The sequence below is a fragment of the Leptinotarsa decemlineata genome, unplaced genomic scaffold (assembly GCF_025532065.1).
Source record: "Leptinotarsa decemlineata unplaced genomic scaffold, Ldec_3_MD MMD2_tig00026358_RagTag_RagTag, whole genome shotgun sequence".
NCBI classification, from domain to species: Eukaryota; Metazoa; Arthropoda; class Insecta; order Coleoptera; family Chrysomelidae; genus Leptinotarsa; species Leptinotarsa decemlineata.
Window position 1 is genome coordinate 6,656,664 of NW_027412703.1, and position 23,714 is coordinate 6,680,377.

The 23,714-nt window shown below is 34.5% G+C and overlaps 1 protein-coding gene across 2 annotated transcripts in view; it reads right to left on the reverse strand.

Annotated features, from left to right (window-relative positions):
• Wdr81 (WD repeat domain 81) overlaps positions 1-23,714 on the reverse strand; it is a 92,439-nt gene that overhangs the window by 36,879 nt on the left and 31,846 nt on the right. For both annotated transcript variants that reach the window (XM_074184622.1, XM_074184623.1), the window contains exons 4-5: positions 18,702-20,819; positions 13,671-13,846 (exon numbers count right to left, since the gene is read on the reverse strand). In XM_074184622.1, coding sequence (XP_074040723.1) covers positions 13,671-13,846; positions 18,702-20,819 — 2,294 coding nt within the window. The remainder of the gene's footprint in view (positions 1-13,670; positions 13,847-18,701; positions 20,820-23,714) is intronic.

Here is a 23,714-nt window from a genome sequence, read left to right on the forward strand (position 1 = left end):
GACAATAGCGTGAGGGTTTTCATCAGCCCATATGTGGTAATTATGAAAATTAATAATCTTGTCCCGAGAAAAACTACATTCGTCTGTGAATTCTATCGTCTTCAGAAAGTCACAATTTTTTCTAATCATTTCCAGCATCCAATGTCAAAGGGTTTTCTTATTTGCGAAGAGATCCAGCAATAGGCGTCATCTATTAGGGCGACACCGACGCCAATTTTTTTATATGGTAACCTCGATTTTCCGATTCGTTTTTGGGTTCTGCATTAAATTTGAATTCAGCCATATAGCACATTTGTAGTTTTCCTTGAATACCGATGAAAAAATGCAATTTCATTGCATATTATAAAGAGGGCCATGAATAAGTCAAAATGAATGCAATAATACAAATGTAATAAAATAATCCATCAGTTATGATTTCATTGTCTGTTCAATTTTATCTAGTTGCGTATTATTGTACAAATTAAAATAGATGTTTCAAATTACCAAAAAATATGTTACCTTGACCATAACTCAACAATTTGTATTTGTTCCTCGATAAGTGAATTATGACTGTTAAATTTATGGATGTTTTAAGTTTTCTCAGATGTCCATACGGTTTCTTTTATTGACTTGTTTTATGAGTTTTATGTTCTCTGCTGAGGGAAAGTTATGTTTGTTTTGTATGGCGAGTGTTGCGAGGTTTGATTTATATATTATTGGGTTCATGTACGCCTTTTTGTGCTTGTCGTACCTTGGGACCAGTTGCAGTCCGAGCATTGTATGGTGTACACCCCGTTTAGGTTTTTGTCATCTTCTTTTTCATAGCTGTTTATTTTTGTGTTATTTTCGTGTTTGGCTTGTATGTGATGTCGATGTTCAGGGGTTTGAAAATATTTGTTAGTTTTTTTGGTTTGGTGACCTGCGTTTGTGAATGCTGTCCATCGTTGTGTTGTTTTATCTGTTGGAATAATTTGATCCTTGCTCTGTATTTTTTGTTTCATTCTATTTTCTAATTCATTTATTGTCTTTTGGATGTATCCGTTCTCGTTCGCTATTTGGTATATGATTTTCCTTTCCTTGTTCCGGGCTTCATTGCTAAATGGTATTCTTAACATTCTGTATATGAATGCGTTATAGGCAGCCATTTTGTGTGATGTTAGGTGGGATTTTAACTTGCGGGTATGGTGGAGTTTGTTTGTGTAGGTTTTCTGTATATTGCCATTTGAAATTGTATTTTGTTGAGGTTATATCCGATAGTTATGTCCAGGTAGTTGATTTTCGAGTTGTTTTCTTCCTCTATACTGATAATCAGTTTTTGATTCATTTTGTTAATTTAATGTTATTTGATCTATTCTTATACCATTGTTTTGTGATATGTACAGGCCATCGTCAACGTATCTGAACCATTTTCTTTTTTCATCATGTGTTTTTATTATTGTTAAGATTTTCTCATCTATGGTTTGCAGGTATATTTCGGATATAGAATAAAGAAAATACTTTTGTGTAGTTTCTACTGTGTTTATTTATTCGTTACGACCGGTTTCACCTTATACAAACTTTGTGGTTTGTGGAGATCAAATCGTGAGCTGCAGTTTTTGATGAAATTTAAATTGAGAAACATTCTGACAGATGATTCAAAATTTTATTCAAATTTCATCTGACTGAATATGTAGAGATTTCTTATAGGCATCGCGACTAGCTTTCATAATAATTTCAATTCTGTAAATTCATAAATGAATGTGGGTAATGTGATTCAAAATTTTATATTGATCTTTTTAGGGTACTTAAGCTTCTTTTAAAAGTTTTTTATCATTATTTTATTTGCAGATGAACTCGTGGTCTCATAGACTCTGACAATGGCCATCCATAATGAAATAACCATCGAATGTGTCTCTGATGAGGTGGAACTCGACTTGAGTCCAGTGAAAGTTCAAAATGTTCAGGTGTGAAACATTGGGTAATCATTCTCAATGCATTACAAAGATGATATCAACAGCATTGGTGAACAGAGGAAATAAAAAAGTGAGGTTCTATTACCCAATAGTGTTCACTGTTGAACATCGTAATATGATACATATGACCTTGATGATTCCTTTGAAAAGTTTAATATATTGGCAGAAACTTTAATTGTTGAGCCCCCCGAAAATGATATTTGATATTGAGAATTTTCAGGATACACATTTCTACGTAAAAATGCAAATCTCTCTTCATAGTGAAAGGTATATTATTCAAGAAACACTTCATTGGGAGATTCTCAGGTTTACAAAATTTACAATACCTCCTTCAGTCATGTCTACACCAACGAAAATCTACATATTCAATGATTTATGTATATTTTTACAATTTGAAGTACATGATTTTTTAGTACCCATTAAAATGATAGTAATAGTGTTCCTGTTCTTGAGAATAAACGAATTAACGTGAACATGAAAAAAGATAAAGTGTACAATCTCATATAAATGGACATGTGATCAATGGAATCATCTGACTATATGTATGTATGTAACAAGCCATTATTTAATTCTATCTAGTCATCCAGCAAATGATACGAAGTATTAAACCTATTCATTACTAAATTTTCAATAAATTTGGTTTCGCAACAAATCTTACACAGGAATATTTTTTATACCGGGTGTCCCACATTTTATGTGACAGGCAATATCTGGTTTGTTGAAGGAGATACACAAAAATGTTTCATACAAAAGTTTTAGGAGTTCATGAGAGCTATATTTTGATATAATTTTCAAATATACAGGGTGTTTGGTGTAGGTGCTACAGACCAAAATTCCATTTTTTAAAATAGAACGCCCTGTATATCATTACATATTCAGATGCTACGTTAAATTCTGATATCATTTCATGTTTGGTTTTTGAAATTCGGTTACGGCGTTGTTGAGTTATTGCACTTTTCCTTAAATATAAAGTTTCAAAAAAACTTATTTACTCCTACACGAATCCAGTCTATATCTTTTATTAAATTGAACTAGACTACTACTGAATACAAACCATTATTCTCACCTCTACGATACGATATCGATATCAGTTGAATATAATATTGAAATTCTTGAGAATGTGACTAACTTGAGGGTGAATTGCTTTATATTGCACAATTTCATCAAGTAGCTTATGCTTGTTGATGCCATAGTAACAAATGTTGTTGAATTGTATCTACTTGTCAGTTCGATTCAGTGATTCTTTGCAAAACAGTAACTGTGTTCTTTGTGCGAAAACTCCAGCATGCCTTTCGCGTTTAGTCCAAGTGATTGCATTGATATGTTATTAATTTTTGGGGAATGTCAGAAAAACTGCCGTCAAGCACAACGTCTATACCAAGAACGTTTTCCAGACAGACCCATTCCGTCACGAATGACTTTTTCGAGAGTTGTAGAAAAATTGCGAACTGGGTCATTTCCTTCTACTATAAAGCATCGTCATCATACGAGATCTGTTAGAACTGAAGATTTAGAGATCATTGTGTTGGCTTATATTATTATTCATCCACATGTTTCTATCCGTACTCTTGCAGAAGAAGTCGGTGTGAGTAAATCTAATGTACAGAGAATTCTGAAAGAAAATAAATACCACCCATTCAAAATTCAGTTGGTACAAGGTTTGAAACCCACGGACTTTGAACGACGACTTGAATTCATTGCTTGTATTCAGGTAATATTACATGAAAGTCCTAACATATTCAGTCAAATTTTGTGGAGCGATGAATCGAGATTCCACAATAATGGAGTTGTGAATCGACATAACAGTCACTATTAGTCTCAAGAAAATCCCCACTGGGTCCGCGAAAGTAATTTTCAAACTACTTGGGGTATTAATGTATGGTGTGGATTGTTCAATGGCCGCATCATAGGACCTTACTTTTTCAATTAAAATCTCAATGGATTGCGATATTTACATTTTCTAGAAGATGATTTGATCCAGTTGATGGAAGATATTCCCATAACAGAACGACAAGGAATTTGGTGGCAACAAGATGGTGCTCCCCCTCACAATTCACAGGTTGTTACTGAATATCTGGATAGAACGTACCCAAATAGATGGATTGGTAATAAGGGTCCAATTCGGTGGCCGGCTCGTTCCCCAGATTTATCACCGCTTGATTTTTTCCTATGGGGTTATTTAAAAGATATTATTTTCACTACTCCCCCTTTGAATGTGGATGATCTGAAAATGAAAATTCGACTAGCGTGCAGTGATATTACGCCTGATATTATAAGAGCGACTTGTACGAGAGAAGTGATTCGACGTTTCGAAGCCTGTATAATATCTAATGGGCATCACTTTGAACAATTTTTATGACTTATTTTTAGGTACCTACCATTCTTATGAAATGATTTATCAAGTTATATTATTTACATTGTTATTAATTAAAGATTTGTTTTCGAATACACCTCTTTCAATTTCGCAATTGTTTCATATTCAAAATGATTCCTGACTGAATTCCACAACTCAAAATTGAAACCATTACTTCAAACACCCAAAATTTTGACTAATTTTCATGTGATCTGATGCAGAGAGAATAATTGTATGAGATATTTTTAAAAATAATAGTCGTTCTCAAGACTTTACATTTTAAGCAATAACTCAACAACGCCGTAACCGAATTTCAAAAACCAAACATGAAATGATATCAGAATTTAACGTAGCATCTGAATATGTAATGATATACAGGGCGTTCTATTTTAAAAAATGGAATTTTGGTCTGTAACACCTACACCAAACACCCTGTTTATTTAAAAATTATATCAAAATATAGCTCTCATGAACTCCTAAAACTTTTGTATGAAACATTTTTGTGTATCTCCTTCAACAAACCAGATATTGCCTGTCACATAAAATGTGGGACACCCGGTATATTTGAACAATAAGCTGGGACTCATCGAAAGAAAACGAAATGAAATTTGAATGACTATAATTTATTGAATGTCAAACATAATCAAATCACATAAAATTCATGAAGCTAAAAAATGAGACCCTTCAGTATGATTTCGTTCGTGTACTTTCAGAGTATCACTTCGAGTAAAACATTTCAAACATATACGGCACTGAAAAGGTTTCTCTCCAGTATGACATCTTTCATGAAAAGTCAGATTATGCTTCTGGGTGAAAGATTTTGAACAGATTGGACACTGAAACGGCTTCTCTCCAGTATGACTCCTCTCATGATTTTTCAAAGCAATAGCTTGAATGAAAGATTTGGAACAAATTCTACACTGAAACGGTTGTTCTCCAGTATGAGTTCGTTCATGAACTTTCAAATTTTGGCGGCGACTGAAGAACTTCAAACATGTTTCACACTGGAAAGGTTTTTCCCCAGAATGACATCTTTCGTGAACTTTCAAATTGTCTTTTCGGGTGAAAGATTTCAGGCAGAATTCACACTGGAATAGCTATTCTCCAGAATGACTCCTTTCGTGACTTTTCAGACTTTTCGAGCAAAAGATTTTAAACAGATTCCACATTGAAATGGTTGCTCTCCAGTATGAGCCCGTTCATGAACTTTCAAACTACTAGCTTGAGTGAAAGATTTCAAACAGAATGTACATTTAAACAGTTTTTCTCCGGTATGAGTGGTATGAGTCCGTTCATGATCCTTCAAATGAGTAGCTTGGGTGAAAGATTTTGAACATGTATTACACTGAAAAGGTTTCTCTCCAGAATGGCATCTTTCGTGAATTTTCAAAGTATTTGATTGTGTGAAAGATTTTGAACAGAATGTACATTTAAACAGTTTTTCTCCGGTATGAATTCTCTCGTGCACTTTCATAGCACCTTTATGAGCGAATGATTTCGAACATGTTTTACACTTTGGTCGTTCTCCAGTATAAATTCCATTGGGAATGTCCATTGTCAGGTCTATGAATGCACCACCTTATTTGCAGAAACTAAATTTGAAAGAATATGTCACTTTACAACGCGCAACTGATACGATAACCACTCTCGATTAGAACTGACGTGTTTCCGATCTGGTTCACAATTTATATTAAATTTAATTGAGTACGTACATTTTCCAATATCAAGTAGCAGGTATCAGGTAGCGAATCAATTCTACTATTCAACTATTCATCACTGCCATAATATATTGATGTTGAGAGAATATATTTTTGAAAGAAAAATATTTTATTGTCATATTTCTCATTCATTCTATAAAAACATTTGTTGTAAGTATACCTATAAATTTTCGTGTATATATATATATATATATATATATATATATATATATATATATATATATATATATATATATATATATATATATATATATACTACGAAACAACGGATTATGAAACATATGAACTTGATGATTCTTTTGAAGAATTTATTACATTGGTAAAGATTTTGATGTTTGAATAATCCGTTGCTGTTCACCAGTTTTTTTGTATTTTTATAGTACGGCTTTCAAAACTACGTCGAGAAAATATGTTTGCATTTTCAAGGTATGAAAACGCTTTGGGAGAGCTGTTGTATATATGTTGTATTATGACTTTGTAGATTGTCCAGCAAAAATCTCTCAGTGAAGTGTTGCTTCAATAATGATTTATCGATTTCTCCCTCTTTCTATTTCGAAATCAAATTAAAATTCAAAAAAGTAATGTTTATATTATGCAGGTGAATTTTGAAGGATGGGAAGAAGAATTGAAAGGCCTTTCATATGAGGTTTCACTCAAATATTATGACATTTTCAACATAACGTTCATTATGAAGAGGGACTGGCAGACAAGTGGTTGACTTTTATGTAGAAATGCGTTTCTTTGGAAATTAAAATTGAGGTATTTTCATAATCCTAATATCAAATAACTCCCTCAGAGCGGCTCATTTCATTTGTAAAGCACTGTATGAGATCTTCTCTACATGGTACGTAATGAAATGTGTGCTATAAACGTTGACACCAGTCTGGTACACCTTCGCCATTTTGAAAAGTATTGCAATAAATGGCGAAGGAACAAATTTGTTCAGATGGTCGGAGAAAACAATATTTCTTGTCTTTCAACTCCATTTTGCATTCCCGTTCTTATTATTTAATAAGTGTATATACTTTTTTGTTTTTTCATCCTTTCTTAAATATTTTTATGTTTATATTGAACCATGTAATTGAATGCAAATAAAAATTATTATGATGAAAAGAGAAATGAAAATTTCTATGTTTTTTACCACTTTTATTTGTAACTAACGTTACTGCAGTTTCGTCCTATATGGACATTTTCAAACTTGAACAATAAACTAACAATGATTCAGTACATTCGCTAATATATACCATTCAGGTACTTGATTGAGTACCTGTATTTACATTTCACAATGCGCATGTGCCAATTTAAAAACCGGAGAGTAAATTAAATCGATTTGGTCATTTAACAGGTTGCACCCGAAATGTTTATGCTTGTGAATTTCCAAGGATTCTAAATAATTGAGTTTGCAACCCTTCCTTGCATAGTGCAGAATTTCCGTATCGCTTAGATTCGGAAACTTGTGGTTGCATGCCAAGGAATGATTTTTAAACGTCGAATCATTTTTTCCTAGTCTGAAATACCTTTCATGTTCAGCATACCGTTTTTGGAAATTTTGTCCGCATTGTCCCACATAAACACTATTACACTCCGGACACTTAAGCTTATAAACTCCAGATTTTTCCAACTTGTCGACCTTATCTTTGGCATTGAAAATATTAACACTTATCTATTTTTAGAGCGAAACGAAGTGTGATAATAAGTCAGTCAGATATAAGGAATGAAGGAGATGGTCAAAATGAAACGGAAGTTTCGAATTTTACTAATAAGGTGCCTGAACTTGACGGTTTAGTGGTAAAATTTATTAACCAGTTCATAATCCAAAAGTTGTGTATGTTATATTCCAATTCTTCCATCCTCTCCGATTACACTTCCCTACATCAGAGGATTATCGGAGAGGATAAGAAGAATTGGTTCCAAGTACAACATTAGAACCTGTTTCAGATCCGGTAACACTATCCGTAGCAGCCTCACGGAAACCAGGCCCCCAAACGCGGACTGCGATTCCAAGAATTGCATTTACCGGATACCCTGTGAGTGCGGAAAATCCTATATTGGTGAAACTAAGAGGCCATTGAATATTCGCATTGCCGAGCACAAGAAGCACACACAGCGAGGAGAAACCAGCAAATCAGGAATAGCAGACCATGTTTGGACCCATCAACACAACATCGAGTGGTCCCAAGCTGAGATCTTGCACAGAGAGGAACATTGGTTCAGGAGAAAATTTAAGGAAGCCGCATACATGTTGTCCAACAACGTATTCAGCCAGGCCAGCGTAGATATACGAAACATATGGAAACCCATCATCAAACGAAAAATGACCAACTCCCGCCAAATCGGTCACCTCTCACGTAATCAGTGAAGCGGAAAATGGAAAGTAGAGAAAGTGAAAGTATTTCAACGACCTATAAAATAGTCATCTCTCGGAGGAATCAGTCCAGTCATCACCCGAAGACGATTGTAGATACCAACAATCGAAACGTCGTGAACTAACGTGACTTGGAATCTCTATACTTTTTATTTTTTATTATTTTCTTTTTGCATTCCTTTAATTTTTATTTATTCAATTATTATATTTTTACTTGTAGGTTATTTCACTATCATTGCATTTCAGGTTTATTGTTGCTTAATATAATTGTTATTTTCAACCATCCTTTTTTAATCATTCTTTTTTACTTGTTTCAGGGATTTCAAATCATTTTATATAATAGACAATGGAAGTCCGAACTAGTGAAATTCACCGTTTTATACATTTGCAAAGACACATTTTGCAAATCAATTATCTCTATTTGAAGTGTGGGCTTTGACAGATTCAACAACTTAGCAGCCACATCTGTTCATTCTGCCACAACATCAACTAATTCACACAAACACACACACAGGCTAGATACACAATAAAAAGTATTTCTTTCAAAGATCATAGGCTGCTTTGAAATTTTTATCTGTATTCATTCATGTTCCACAGGAGAAACTCAATTTTTTTAACGAAGAAATAAAATTTCTTGATTATATTCGTTTGATTATATTAGCATAACACACTAACATTGAATAGCGAAAAAACTTATTACTTACCATTCACAATTTACTCCAACCGCTTACCTAATCTAGGACCTTTGGAAATATTTTCAACTATACACTATTTACAATATAACTATACACTATATACAATAGTGGAAAAAATGAAACGAAATATCTCGGAATCATTATAGATAGGCACCTGAGATGGGATTTACATATTACCAGCGTAAAGAAAGAATTTAGAGGATTGCTAAGCAAATTCAGATATGTTATCAATTATTTGAACATGAAAAACCTCAAAATATTGTATTTTGCACTGGTCCAGTCTCAGCTATCCTACGACATCCTGGGATGGGGTGGAGTGGCAGAAATGACTTTAGTAGTTTCAGTGTAATACAAAGGTGGATATTGAGAATAATATTAAAAAAAAACGTGAGGTATTCCTCGGATCTAATTTATTCCGAAAACCATATATTTGATAGCAGACAAATATTCTGCCAAAGAATATTAACTTCTATAAGTAAAAACAAAATTTCTCTCCAATCCCTTGCGCATACACATAATACAAGAACTAAGATGAATTATAAAAATGTTCCGTTCCGTGAAAAAAGTATTGGGCAATGTTCCGTAGAAGTCTTGGCTCCGAAAATATTCAATTTGCTACCAGATGAAATAAAAGTTATTAAAAATTATTTTTGTTTCAAGAGTCATGTAAAAACATAGATTGACAGAACAATATTCAATAATGTTATCAACCTGAAATTTTGGAATAGCTAATGATTGTTTCTGCCGAATCGTCCCGATATTGACACGCTCCTTAAATTAAATATGGAATATGCGGGATATAATGCCCATCACTGGCCAAGCGAAACAATGCTGATCCTAGTTCTTGACATTCACCACACTCGTTCTTCTATTCCAGGGGTCTCCAAACTTTGAAGCCTTCGGGCCATAATGATTTTTTCAGTTTGTTCCAAGGGCCAATTTCTAGACTAGGATAGTCGCAAAGTGCGTGACCTAAGCAAACTTACGCTTTTTTTGCATTTCAATTATTATTGTGTATTGTGACACTTAACGACATCTAGTGGCGAGTAGTGGTACTATGTACTATCTTTTTCAGCTACCCGCTAGGTGGCATTAGGCGTAATTAAATATTTGGAATTACCGCGTTGGTTCGAGAAAGTTCTGGTTCTAGCTAGTGTATTCCGATCACCTCGAGATGGCAGTAATAATTGCATATAAAAAGGCTAGCGGCGCAACTGCGAGTTAGTCTGCGTAGGAAAGGCGAAGGAAGCGAAACTGTCTATTGTGAAATAAAGTAACACCCGTCAATAAAAGTATTTTGATTTGCCTTGTTTTTATGTGTGATTTGTTAGTATGGAAAAGAAGCGAAAAATCGACAGTGAATGCAGAACGTTCCAAGAAAAAGGGAACTTTCAGTATTTTGTGATTGAGTCCAGTAATAAGGCGCTATGTTTAATTTGTAATGAAACCATAGCTGTTCTCAAAGACTATAACATTAAACGACACTATGAATCAAAACATCTTCAAAGTTACTCCAAGTGTACAGGAAGTTTGCGGAAGGAAAAATTTGAAGCTTTGAAACGCGGACTCAAATCGCAGCAATCTTTGTTTACCGAAGAGAATACTGAACAAGAGTCTGCAACTCGCGCCAGCTTTCGTGTGGCTCTTGAAATCGGAAAACGTGGCAAACCATTCACCGATGGAGAAATGATAAAAAATGCTTGATTGCAGTAGCCAAAGAAATATGCCCCGAAAAGGTAAATTTATTTACCTTCTTATCATCTCAACTATCTGACAAAAATGGACATCATGAGTGGTTTTCTCTAGCATTGGATGAGTCAACGGATGTGTCAGATACTGCTCAGGTGTTGATTTTTATTCGCGGAGTAGATAAAAGCTATGAAGTGTATGAAGAACTTCTTGATATTGATAGTATTCACGGCACGACAACTGGGGCAGATATTTTAAAGGGAGTTGAAAATGCCATTAATAAAAAAAGAACCTTCGATGGAGAAATTTGAAATCTATAACAACTGATGGAGGCAAAAATATGTATGGTAAAAATAAAGGAGTGGTTGCGCTTGTGTCAAAGGCTGTAGAAAATGATGGTGGTTCAAAACCATTAGTCTTACATTGTATCATTCATCAACAGTCCTTGTGCGGAAAATGTTTGGATATGTCTGAAGTTCTAAAACCAGTCATATCAGTTGTTAACTTCATCAGATCTACTGGGCTGAATCACCGACAATTCCGCGAGTTTATTCAACAGATTGGAGAAAATGATTCCATATCATAGTGCCGTACGCTGGCTTAGTTGCGGAAAAGTCCTTAAGCGCTTTTTTGAACTTCGAGCAGAGATCGAAATTTTGTTTAAATGAAAAGCTGCGCCCTTTTGCCGATTCAGAAAATAGCGAATGGATGTGGAAGTTAGCCTTCTATGTCGATTTGACAAATCATATGAACGGACTGAATTTGAGATTGCAAGGAGAAAATCAGCTTCTCCCTGATTTATACACCAATATCAAATCCTTCAGGCAGAAAATAATACTATTTCAATCGCAATTACGTAAAAAATGTTTGACACATTTTGAAACATGTGAAATATTCAGCTACACTACAGAGACTGAATTTCCCGTCAATTTTGCAATCGAAACTTTGAGTGCTTTGAAGATAAATTTTCATACTCGTTTTTCAGATTTTGATGTCATTGCGAATGAAATTAAGTTTTTTCAAAATCCTTTTGATTCTGTCATTGAAACCCTGGCTCCGGAAGTCCAAATGGAAATTATTGATTTACGGTGCAGTGATATGCTTAAGAACAAATATCAAAATTCATCTTTGTTGGAATTTTATAAGAGTCTTCCACTGGAACAATTTGATAATTTGCATAAATTTGCTCGTGGGTTGTTTTCTGTTTTTGGTAATACTTACTTGTATGAGAAAACGTTTTCCAAGATGAAGTACACAAAGAATGTTTACAGATCTCAATTAACTGATGAGCATCTTGAATCTCTTTTGATAATTGGTACAAGTAAAATTGATCCACAACTACAAAGTATTGTCGGTGGAAAATCACAATTACACAAATCTCATTAGTGTTTTTGTTTTACTGTGATTCATTTCAATTATTTGTTAGTTGTTAATATGCTTAAACTTAGATACTTAAGTTAAGTTTTCTTTGTCATCATTTCTGTCGTTAAGTTTTACCTTGCAAGTAAATAAAACCGAGTAATTATCATTCTGTGTTTTCTTCTTCAACTTATCACAGCAATAGTAACAACAATTAGGTAATAATTGGCTGTCGCGGGCCAGATTGATGACAGTAAAACATTGGCTGTCGCGGGCCGGATTGATGACACTGGCGGGCCGGATTTGGCCCGCGGGCCGTAGTTTAGAGACCCCTGTTCTATTCAATAAATTTTTGAAGTTTCATATATGACGATTCTTGTTGTGTGCTATACTTGTTGATGATAACCTCAATGAACATGATCTTTTAAGAGTCCACCCTATAAAAATGTATATGTCAAGATCAGACGTATTCATATTTTTCGAAGGATCACATACCTGAAAAAAGCTCTTGAAATGATATAGCTCCTGCAGATAAAATATCAACAAAATCATCGTACACCGCTTCTAGATCGTGAGATAAGTCTTTCACATCAGATAATTCCTATGTTTGCAAAAACTTCCATGTTCACTTTCATAGCTTTATGCGTCCGTACTGTGACGGAATAAAAGATACCGCGCATTGGATGATCTAGGCGATATTCAAATTGAACAGAACAGGAATTGAAAAATTCAAGTCTCTTGGCTATAGATTTACGTATGAGTTTTGGAAGACACGAAAATAACTTTCAGGTTTTTCACCTTGACGAAAATTATAGCAAATCTGGAAACGCGTAGATATTTTTGAAGGAATTTCATTTGGTACATGACTTTAAAGTGTTGGAGGCTCTAAGGTGCATGAAAAGCGGTATTTTAAACAAAAATATTGATGTATTGCCTTTTTTTAGCTCTGTTAAATTCACATTATTTCATAAACTGAATCGGCTATAATTATCTCATTTATCACTATCTCTCTACCTATTTTTTGTAAACCTAGTTGAACATAAAGTACACTTTTTTAAGTTTCACTACAGTATCATTATCTCAAATCAATAATCCCCTGCTTCAGTTTACTGATGATGTGTTTCACTTACAACTGTACTTGAATGCGCTATTGATAAGTTTGACGTCATCAGACAACTCAGTGCATGCAGAAGTTATATACTCCATTGTCTTAAGGTGAGAATACATTCGATTCACGGGTATCATTTTATCACAACAGCAACACAACTGCTCACTCGGAGATGGAGGCACAAGATCTAACTTGGGCTACAAGATTGTGCCTGAGGACAACGTAAGTTATCTCCCCGAGTGAAACTTCTATCACATCCACTACAATGATACATTATGACTTATAGACTGAAACTTAGAAACTGAAATTCTAGCTGGTAATTTCTTTTTTATATGAAGTGAGTAAGGTGGGGGTATATATGCGACAAACACTTTCCGGATCGGTATGAATTAACTACTCACATATGAACTACTAACTTTTTCAAATTTCAAGAACATTTTTTAAGAAATTACCTGCAGTTGGTCCATTAACGTCCTATCGGAGTAGAAGGGAATAACTTGTTTCAACAGTGATAAACATGATATTAAAGCTCCCTCCAAATTTGGAGTTATTCTCTTCTTACAAAGATGTATTATGTCTGCCATGTGTGGTATGTATTGAGATAATATAAAATGTTCTCCATACAGCCCTGAAAAAAAATTACTATTGATATATATATATATATATATATATATATATATATATATATATATATATATATATATATATATATATATATAAATCAAGAATGAAATAATTCGTGGCACAACACTCAATAAAAAAAGGGGGGGCAAACCGCAGACACGTGTTTCTGGCTATTGGCCTCATCAGCGCGGTGCAGCCAAGTGTAAAGATGAGCAACACTTGTTTGCCGAAAGCAGGAAACAACACATACGCACGGAGTCAACAACAGAAGCCAACCGCACATTTGTGGTTCCAGTTGGAAGACCTAGAATTCCTAGGCTACATCTAACATGACCACGTAGGCAGCTATAGCTATTAATTCTAGGTCTTCTTACTGGAACCACAAATGTGCGGTTGGCTTCTGTTGTTGACTCCGTGCGTATGTGTTGTTTCCTGCTTTCGGCAAACAAGTGTTGCTCATCTTTACACTTGAATGCACCGCGCTGATAAGGCCAATAGCCAGAAACACGTGTCTGCGGTTTGCCCCCCTTTTTTTATTGAGTGTTGTGTCCACGAATTATTTCATTCTTGATTTGTATCATACACACTCGATAAAATCTCCATCTGTATATATATATATATATATATATATATATATATATATATATATATATATATATATATATATATATATATATATATATATAAAAGGAGGTGTTATCGAATGTCTATGATTTAATTCAAAATGAAAAGGATTATTCGGAACAGCACTCAAGAAAAATTATTGGCAAACCTCGGACACGTGTTTCTGGCTATTGGCCTCATCAGCGCGGTGTAGCCAAGTGCAAAGATGGGCAACACTTGGTTGCCAAAAACAGAAAAAACAAGTCGAAAAAGCAGGGGGGGCGAGCCTCCCCTCCTGCTTTTTTGACTTGGGAAAGAGTTTGAAAAAAGTTGGGAAATTTTGGGCCGTGAAGATATTTCACAAAATTTCCAACTTTTCTCTGTTTTTTCGACTTTGAAAAGTTGGGAAATTTCAGGCCGTGAAAATATGAAAAATAATAGTAGAAAACAATAAGCACAATATTATTTAAGTGTTGTTTCCTTTCATTTGTATTGAATATTCCTATATATGGTGGATATGGTGGAAGACCAAAGACCTTGGTCCAAAGTAGAATAATTCCCATTATTATTTTTATAATTACCAAAATTTATTTTTGTTTGTGCATACCCTAACGGGCATAAGCATTCTGCCAATCTTTGGATAGCTAAGTAAGAAAATTAATATATTATAATAGTAACTAATCCCTCGGCTTTCAATTTTTCGAAAGTTGGGAAATTTTGCTGGTGGGGTTGGGAAAATTTGGATTCCCTCCCCCCCTGGTATTTCTTTTCGCTTCGACCCTGTGTGAATATATTATTGGAATGATTAGATATCAATAAATAATTTCTAGTATATTGTTTTTTGAATATATGAATAATTCCTTCCTGCGTTAGAAACCTCCAAAAACATCCCCTTTCCGATTCTACTAACTCTCGCTCATAACTAACATGACGCTAATTACAGTCTACAAGCAATTTTCATCTATTCGAGAGGAAAAATATTGCTCCTTCACGTGGTGGTTACGAATCATCATGATTCAACCAAATACTGATTTCCTATTTTCCTCAATATCCTGAGTGAAAAATATCTGTTCTTTACAGAAAAGGTTTTTTGTTTTCGATCAATTCAATTCCAATTTTTCGACAAAAATAAATATTCCAACATTTGTGGATGATTATTTATTCAAACTAACACGTAATGAGATGAAGATGCGATCATTTCAACACCATTTTTCGTGACACGTTACATTGTGAATCATATGAATTTCTGGAAAAATGTGTTTTTTCGCTGCGGTAAAAGTGACCAAAATGACCGTTTCAGCCACCACCTCCCACGCCGATGATCACCTTCAACGTTTTTATGTTTTATCAATATTATTATTCATTCTCTAGTTCAATTTCATCTTCCACAATCAACCAACCGATATTTGTTACCTCCATTCTTATTGGCTGACCGACACCACTCTATATCATATTTTAGGCTGTGTTCCACAAGGTTCCGTTCAGGAGTCCGAAAATTCGCAAAATGAACTTTCATACGACAACGAATGGACTTTAGTCATCTCCTGATGATGCTGACTTGATAATCAAAACGCGTTAAATGATAGATGACTGTCATACAGAAACACGAAAAAACGACAATGACAATGAAACGATAACGAATAAACGCACGCCGAACGGCTGAAACGCACGAAAAACGGTCGAAACGCATGCAAAACGTATTTTGAAATTTCATTGCCGAATACTTCGCTTTCTCTATTGCTCCATTTTCGAACGTTAACTCCACAACACGTAACTCCTCGACACATATGGGTGTCATCTTCTCCTTCTCCTGATGATGATAATCTGGTTAACAAAGATACGACTCAGTATCCTTCTGACATATTGGAATGCACGTTGAAACGTAAGATCCTCCTAGTGCTCGTCATCTCATTACCATACAATTTTCATCGAGTCGTATTCCTAACCCTTCATGCTTAATTTTGAACCCGGCAACGATTCATAACCCTATAATTGTTAGTGTTGAGGCTACGTCTACCACGCCGACGACCTGGGTTGTATTTTCATACCGAAAGTTTTTTTTAATTTAATTTCACTCAGCTGCCGATGACCACGTGACTGGTGCGCGACAAGGGGGCCCGAAGGGTAAGGCAGAGTCTCAAGGGGGGGCTACACTCTTTGAATATCTCCGATACTCATTCCTTCCTTCTCTGCATCGATTACGTCACACATTTCTCTCTCCCACTCCCACTTCCAAACACACCTACGTCGAGTTGGGTGTTTCACCAGGTTCCGATCGGATGTCATAAAAATTGCAAAAAGTTTAGCTAAATAAGAAAATACATGGGATTTTGCGCTCGGAACAAGTCTGCTCATATACTGATTAGAATTTCCCGCCGTAAGCGCGGTAGCTTCTGATTAGTCGACTGTATGGCGGGAGTGGGCTCTGAAAGTATAAGGCCCAATTCACAAAGAATGGACGGTTGACAGAGACGAGACGCGGACCTTTCAAACATGCGCGCAGAAGCACACGCAAACACATGCGCGCAGACGCACACGCAGACACATGACCACAGATACGCACACACAAATGTGGGAATTTTGATAAAGTGGCAGAGAGTAAATATTGGTTGTCACAATCAAAATATTCCCTTTTACTGAAATTATGGAGGCTTTGAACGTACATAGTAGAAGAAAAATCTTTGAATGTTGGTGTGAGAAAGCTGTAATAGAAACATACATTTTTCGGTTACAGCTTGATTCAGGTATCCATGTCAAACGATTTTTTCGAAGGTATTGATCAATTTGTTGTTACAGTTTTATCCAATAATTTTTTGAGGCTTACATCAATTTCATAAAATAAAAATGAAGGCTGGTAAAAGTTGAAAGATATAAGTATGGATGAATAGACACGTCCTACTTCAATGATTTCAGGAAAAGAGTACTTGAAGGTGGAGTGTAAGAAAATTTGAACATATATAAAGATTATGATTATGAAAAAACTGTGAAAGTGGTATAAGTTTTTTTCGTTCAACCTCAAGAGATAGGACAAATTGAGCATAAAATATTACGAACTTTGTCAAGTGTTAATATATTATACCTTTAGTACCTTGGATACACAGAGCACATAAAACATTTTTGTTGAACAATTTAAGTGTCAGTCTTTTCTAATACCTTCGGATGGTTATTAGTGGAATTGATGAACAAATGAGATTTCAAGATTAAAGATAAAGAAATGTTATCGATTCGACGATGAACGTGAATAAATTTCTTCTTGATAGTTACTTGACGTTTCCAAATTTTCAAGTTATTTTGGAAAATTTCCAAAAATCCTGCACATGGGATCATAAAATATAGTGATCGTTATAGTAGATTGTATAAATCGAAGATCCGTAAGTGAGAAGGAAATAGGTTCAATTCAACTCATAAATTGTACATTTTTCATGTTATATGGAAATCAACAAAATCCTTGCGCAACTAATTACAAAAACTAATAGATTTCTTGTAAGAGTGATCATTTTAAATGATTATAACTGTGATGAATTGTCCAATAGTTGCCTCAAAAACTCAAGTACGATGAACCAGAATAGTTAATCTGCCATTTATGTTCCTCTATTGATCTGTTATGGATGTCCTCCTTTCGAACTATTTTTGAGGCAAGCTATTTTGGTCCAGTAGTCCAGATTTTGTTGAAAAGGCAAGCATAGTGAAAAATGAGTCTCAACTACTTTTGTATTTTTTGCAGTCTTGCGCGCCCTTCGTTTGATGTCAGTATGATTGGTATACGAAAGGACAAGAACACTGCAAATCATATTTTTAGTGGTAGTGTCCAGATCACGTTTCAATGGAAATTACTTTTTGTCTGTTTCAGAAAAATTCGAGGTTCACCATCAATGAAACTTAACATGGCCGTTTTAATGTGTGCACTTGGAATAATCAAAAACTTTGGAATGATATTTCACTTGATAAGAACTTTCAAATGATGTATCACACATGATATGTCATTTAAGAAACTTGGAGGTGGAGCTGTTGGCGAGCGGTTAGTGGAGTCACGAAATCACATGGGAGGAAAACATTTAGTCACTGATTTACATGATTTTTTGAGTTTTTATCCGTTTCGAAAATGTTCAGGGTGGAAACTCTTCGTTGGAAAGCCCTGTATGTGTCTATATAAGTTTATCTGTGTGAGTATATGAGAAGTTTCACTACTCTTCATAAATGGATTACTATATGCAAAACATTTATGAATTTAGATGAATAAGTGTGGCATATCTTACCTGAAATACTGGTGAGGCAACTGACAATTTTAACGGCAGCAATATCACCTACAACATAACTGGAGGCTATTGAATTCTCAAACTTTGTTAAATCTGCAGGTATACGGCTCGCTAAATTGTCCTCTCCCATATAACACAGAGCCAATATTTTCAGCAAGTTTTTTGATAAATATTTAGCTGTTAACAGAGGTCCAAGTCGATGGGATAACCAAATCACACTGTCTGCACTCATTTCAGATACTTTATTCCCAGGGTTTTCTACATCTTTTTCAGATTCAGAGTTTGAGAAATCTACGTTAATTGTGTCATCGCTCTGGCTGCGTAAAAACATATTACTGCAATATCTTGGAGACTTGGGCGGTTTCAAGTGAGAACGCGAAACAAAAAATTCACCAGATTGGGAATTTGCTTTTTCCAAATTTTTAAAATCTCCCAAATCCTCTTCTATATTGAAATTATTGAAAGAAAATTTGGATGCTACATTTGACTGCAAATGTTCTGGAGAAAACTTCTCCTGGTCTATAATTTTTTCATCTTCAAATTCAAATATTTCTTCATTCGAAGAACTTTCCTGTAATCTTCCGGATAATATTTCTTGCTTATCGCTCGATGTTGAATCATCACTATCTAAAATATCCATTTGTTCTGAATCCACCCTTTTGAGATCAAAAGCTTTAATGATTTTTTTTTCGGAATGATTATGTAAAAGAAATTCAACAAGTTCACAGTCTTTATAACCTCCAACAGCTTCAACTAGCGGGACTATAAAATTTTCTAGAAAACACTTCAAACCAAGTCGAACCATCAAACTAAGTAGAAAACTATGATGATAAATTTTAGCTATTTTTACTCCATTCTGAAAGTAAACAGCATTTGGATCATTTTCATAAAGTTTCAAGAGTGGGCCAAGAAAATATTGAGATGATTTGTTTGGACCTAATACACTGGAAAGAGGTTCAAATAAATACCAAGCAGCTAATACCGAAGTTGAAGAATCTTCCATTAAATCAATAATATGTGGTACGAGAATACTGATAACCTCAACGTCAGTTTTTGAATTTATTTCGTTGAATAAGTTTTCTAAATTTTTGATAGAAGATTTTATTTCACATTCCGCAAGACTTTGAGATATACAAATTTTTGATTTTTCTAAAGGCTCGTATTCAGAACACATTTGCCCATTGCAATCATAATAATAGAAAATATTTAATTCCATCGATACATTTTTGAAGTTTTTCAGATTGTTGAGTATTTTATACAACAATGAAAAATGTTTTGAAAAAGGAATGACACAATGTAAAAGAGGATCTAAGAGTAGGTTAGCTCTAGGTGGGGGTAATCCTATATCAGTGATCACTGGATATATGTATTTCTTTGAGTTCAATATATTAGGTTGTAAAAGCAAATTGACAATGTGGGAAATGCAAGGTGGAAGGGTAAAACTCTCAATAACTGCCAAACAATTTTCAACGCGTTTGTCAAGGTTGAAGTTGAAAATATTTGCTCCTAATACCCTTAGTTGTTTTGCCATGAATATTTCAATGATAAGACAACCTAATACTTTCATTTCTCTAATTCTTTTTAATGTTATTATTTCAGCAAAATTATGAAGAGTTGCTTTGCCAAATCCATTGCTCACAGTTTTGTTATGACTAGAGTGTTGACAACTTGAAACAATATGAAATTTCTCATTTCTCGATGTCCTGTATTCTAAGAATGAATGCTGAGTAATATCATCACTGAGATTTTCTTGAACTTCATTATTTAAACAAACACCTTCGGTTGTTTTTGAAGTTATATATGGAAATGTTTTCGAGAAAAAATTATAATTTCTTTCAAGAGTTTCCAGGGCCAACTCTGGTTTATATTCGTTTGGTAAATTAACTAGGCCAGTATTGGAATATGTGAAAAAATTAGACGATTCGCTGACCACTGACTTAGAACATTCATTGTTCTGGCTTGTGTTATTACTGTGTGATCGAGTAATCACTTCTCCATGTAAAGGAGCTTGGCTGATTGGAGATAGTTTTGATAATCCAGAACTAATGTGAGTATAATGAAGATTTTCATCCTGGATGACATCTTGAATCGAAGATGAATTGCTTCTATCCATGATCTCTGAAAAAAAATTAAAAATGTCAATTAATCAAGTGATCTATACTACAGTATTGTTGACAAGTCTCACTATTCAAGGCGATCTCTACAAGGTGCCATGAAAAAAATTAAAAAATTGCTGATTGGTTAACCAATTCTGAGTTAAATTTTCCATTCCTTTGATATTTTTAGATCTCTGCGAATGGTTTACTGAACAATATATGTTTTTCGAAAACCCGGTCTGGTGTAATAAAAACGGTACCCGAGCTCGAAGTTACGTTTATAAGATTTATCGAGGGCTACAATATAAAAATGGATATAAAAATCCATAGAAATGATAACATACATGTACTGTTTGTTCTTTTTTTGACATTCATAGGCATTGAGAAAACATTTTAATGTTTACTCGTTATCTCGTGGTGATCTAATCTTTAGATTAGGAATCACACGTGTTAGGAATAACACGTTAAAAGGCAAGACCTCGTAAATCCTCAGCTCGCACAATGTTTCGACTTCTGAGGGTTGTTGTTCGTAGGGGTGCGATAGCTCTGTAATGGAAAAACAGATTTTAAACAGATTATTTTTTTTAACAGAGGCAAATTTTCTAGGGCTAAGTTCAAAAGTTATAGAGACAGACTCAAATTCAGTACTCACAGAGGTAAATGTGAACAGTGCCTTAGATATTTTTACGGCATTTAAAACACTAATCGATTACAGATCGAATTTCTCAACCTATCTTTCGGCCACTTTCCGATTTTGTTTCCCCTTTGAATAACTTGATGATACCTAGTTCTGAACTGAACCAAATTATAAATTATTTAACGAACACCTATAACACGATTCAGAAATTGCAAAATCTGAAAGTACGAAATATTATCAGTTTTTTGGCGCAGAAGTATATTTTTCAATTAGAAGATAAATGTTGTCCCATTTCACTTCCATTTCACCTTCCTCCTATCTTCCCCCAAATATGACTTGCAGTCCTCGTGGTTCTGGTTTCCTTTCAGTAGAAGAGCTTCATGAAGCAAGAGCCGAATTGATCCCTCTAAGAAACCCTTCATCACTTGGAAGGATTGATCGCAGCTTGAGAAATGGTTCTTATGCAGATTATGTGAAACATGTTCTTCCTTACGAATCAGTAGAGAGTTGTCCTGAAAACCTTGATGAGAAAATTGGATTAGATAATTTAGGAAACACTTGCTACATGAATATCATTTTACAAGTGTTGTTCATGACGAAGAGTTTCAAGAACGAGGTTTTAATGATGACATATGAATTGGAGCGTCAGACAATCAATATCGTTTACCATTTAGAAACTTAACAGTCATGTAAAATTTGTGTCTATCAAATTATCATTTATAAACTCTTGGTAACTATAATAGCACTTTCTAAGTAGCTGCAGTTTCGTAAGAATGCATCATCTTTCCCTCCAACCGATTTCATGGAGTCTTTGAAGTCCACTAGATACTCGTTAGGACAAGAGGATTGTTCCGAATTCTTGGGGTTCTTCTTGAATACTCTTCGTGAGCAAAACAATAGCAGAATCAATACTCCTGACTGCTCTGGATTGAATGATTCCGTACAGTCTATCTTGTCTTGTGTTTGTAAATCTTTTGCTGAAAAAATTCTCACTTGTTTACTTTGTAGTAAATGTTCAGGTAGCAAAAACGAATGTGAATTTCTGGAACTTCAACTAGCGTTTCCTAATATGACTAAAAACCAGTCCGTGCAAAGCTTATTATTAAATAATGAACACTTCAATCTAGCATACTACTATTATAATATTCATGCAGTCATTGTTCACTGTGGCGTTGAATTTTGACGATAGTCGTGTCACGAAGTGCTCTGGCAATGTATTGAATCTATTGAAGCCTCTGGAGACACCCTACATTTTGTTTTATGAGAGAGAGGACATTGGCAGATCTTCAGATGATGTGGTGCTGCAGGTTTTTCCGGGTTTTCCTGCAGCTAAAAAAGCAAATGTGCCAGTGGAATCACTGAAGTCGCCCCGGAGCGCCAATTAATTTTTATTGTTGTTTTATAATTTCATTACATTGTTATTAATAAATTGTTTAATTTATATCTTCCGAAATCACAATATATTCATTCGTAAATACCCTCGGCTTACTCACCTGCCCGGTACTGATAATGCTGAAACTGCTGTCTACCGGTGGCAATTGAAATCAAATTGTGAGTGATTGGAATAGTACTCATCTATTTCTTTTCTTCGATTTTATTGAATTATTTTCCAGCAGCTTGACTGCAATAACCATTTGTCATTTCTAGAAACATGTGGATTCATATTCCGATGACAATCCGGGAGATCTCCCCAAACAAAAGGAAGTTACCGTAAAGAAAAAACAAAGGAAGAACGAGACGCATCAAAAAACCAAACCGGAGGCCAATCGGAGGTACCTCTAGCCAAAAGAGATACAAGGCATAACAGTAAAAGTTCATAAATAAATATATAACTTTTCACTTAACTTTTCTAGGTATTTGAAAAAACATTTTTGTATTCACCTTTACTAATTTCAGGAATCATTTTCTTCTAATTCAACAAGTTTCGTTAGTGAATTTCACTGGTTCGGACTTCCATTGTCTACTATATAAATTGATTTGAAATCCCTGAAACAAGTCCAGTCATCACCCGAAGACGATTGTAGATACCAACAATCGAAACGTCGTGAACTAACGTGACTTGGAATCTCTACACTTTTTATTTTTATTATTTTCTTTTTTTGCATTCTTTCAATTTTTATTTATTCAATTATTATATTTACACTTGTAGGTTATTTCACTATCATTTCATTTCAGGTTTATTGTTGCTTAATATAATTGTTATTTTCAACTATTCTTTTTAATTATTCCTTTTTTTACTTGTTTCAGGGATTTCAAATCATTTTATATAGTAGACAATGG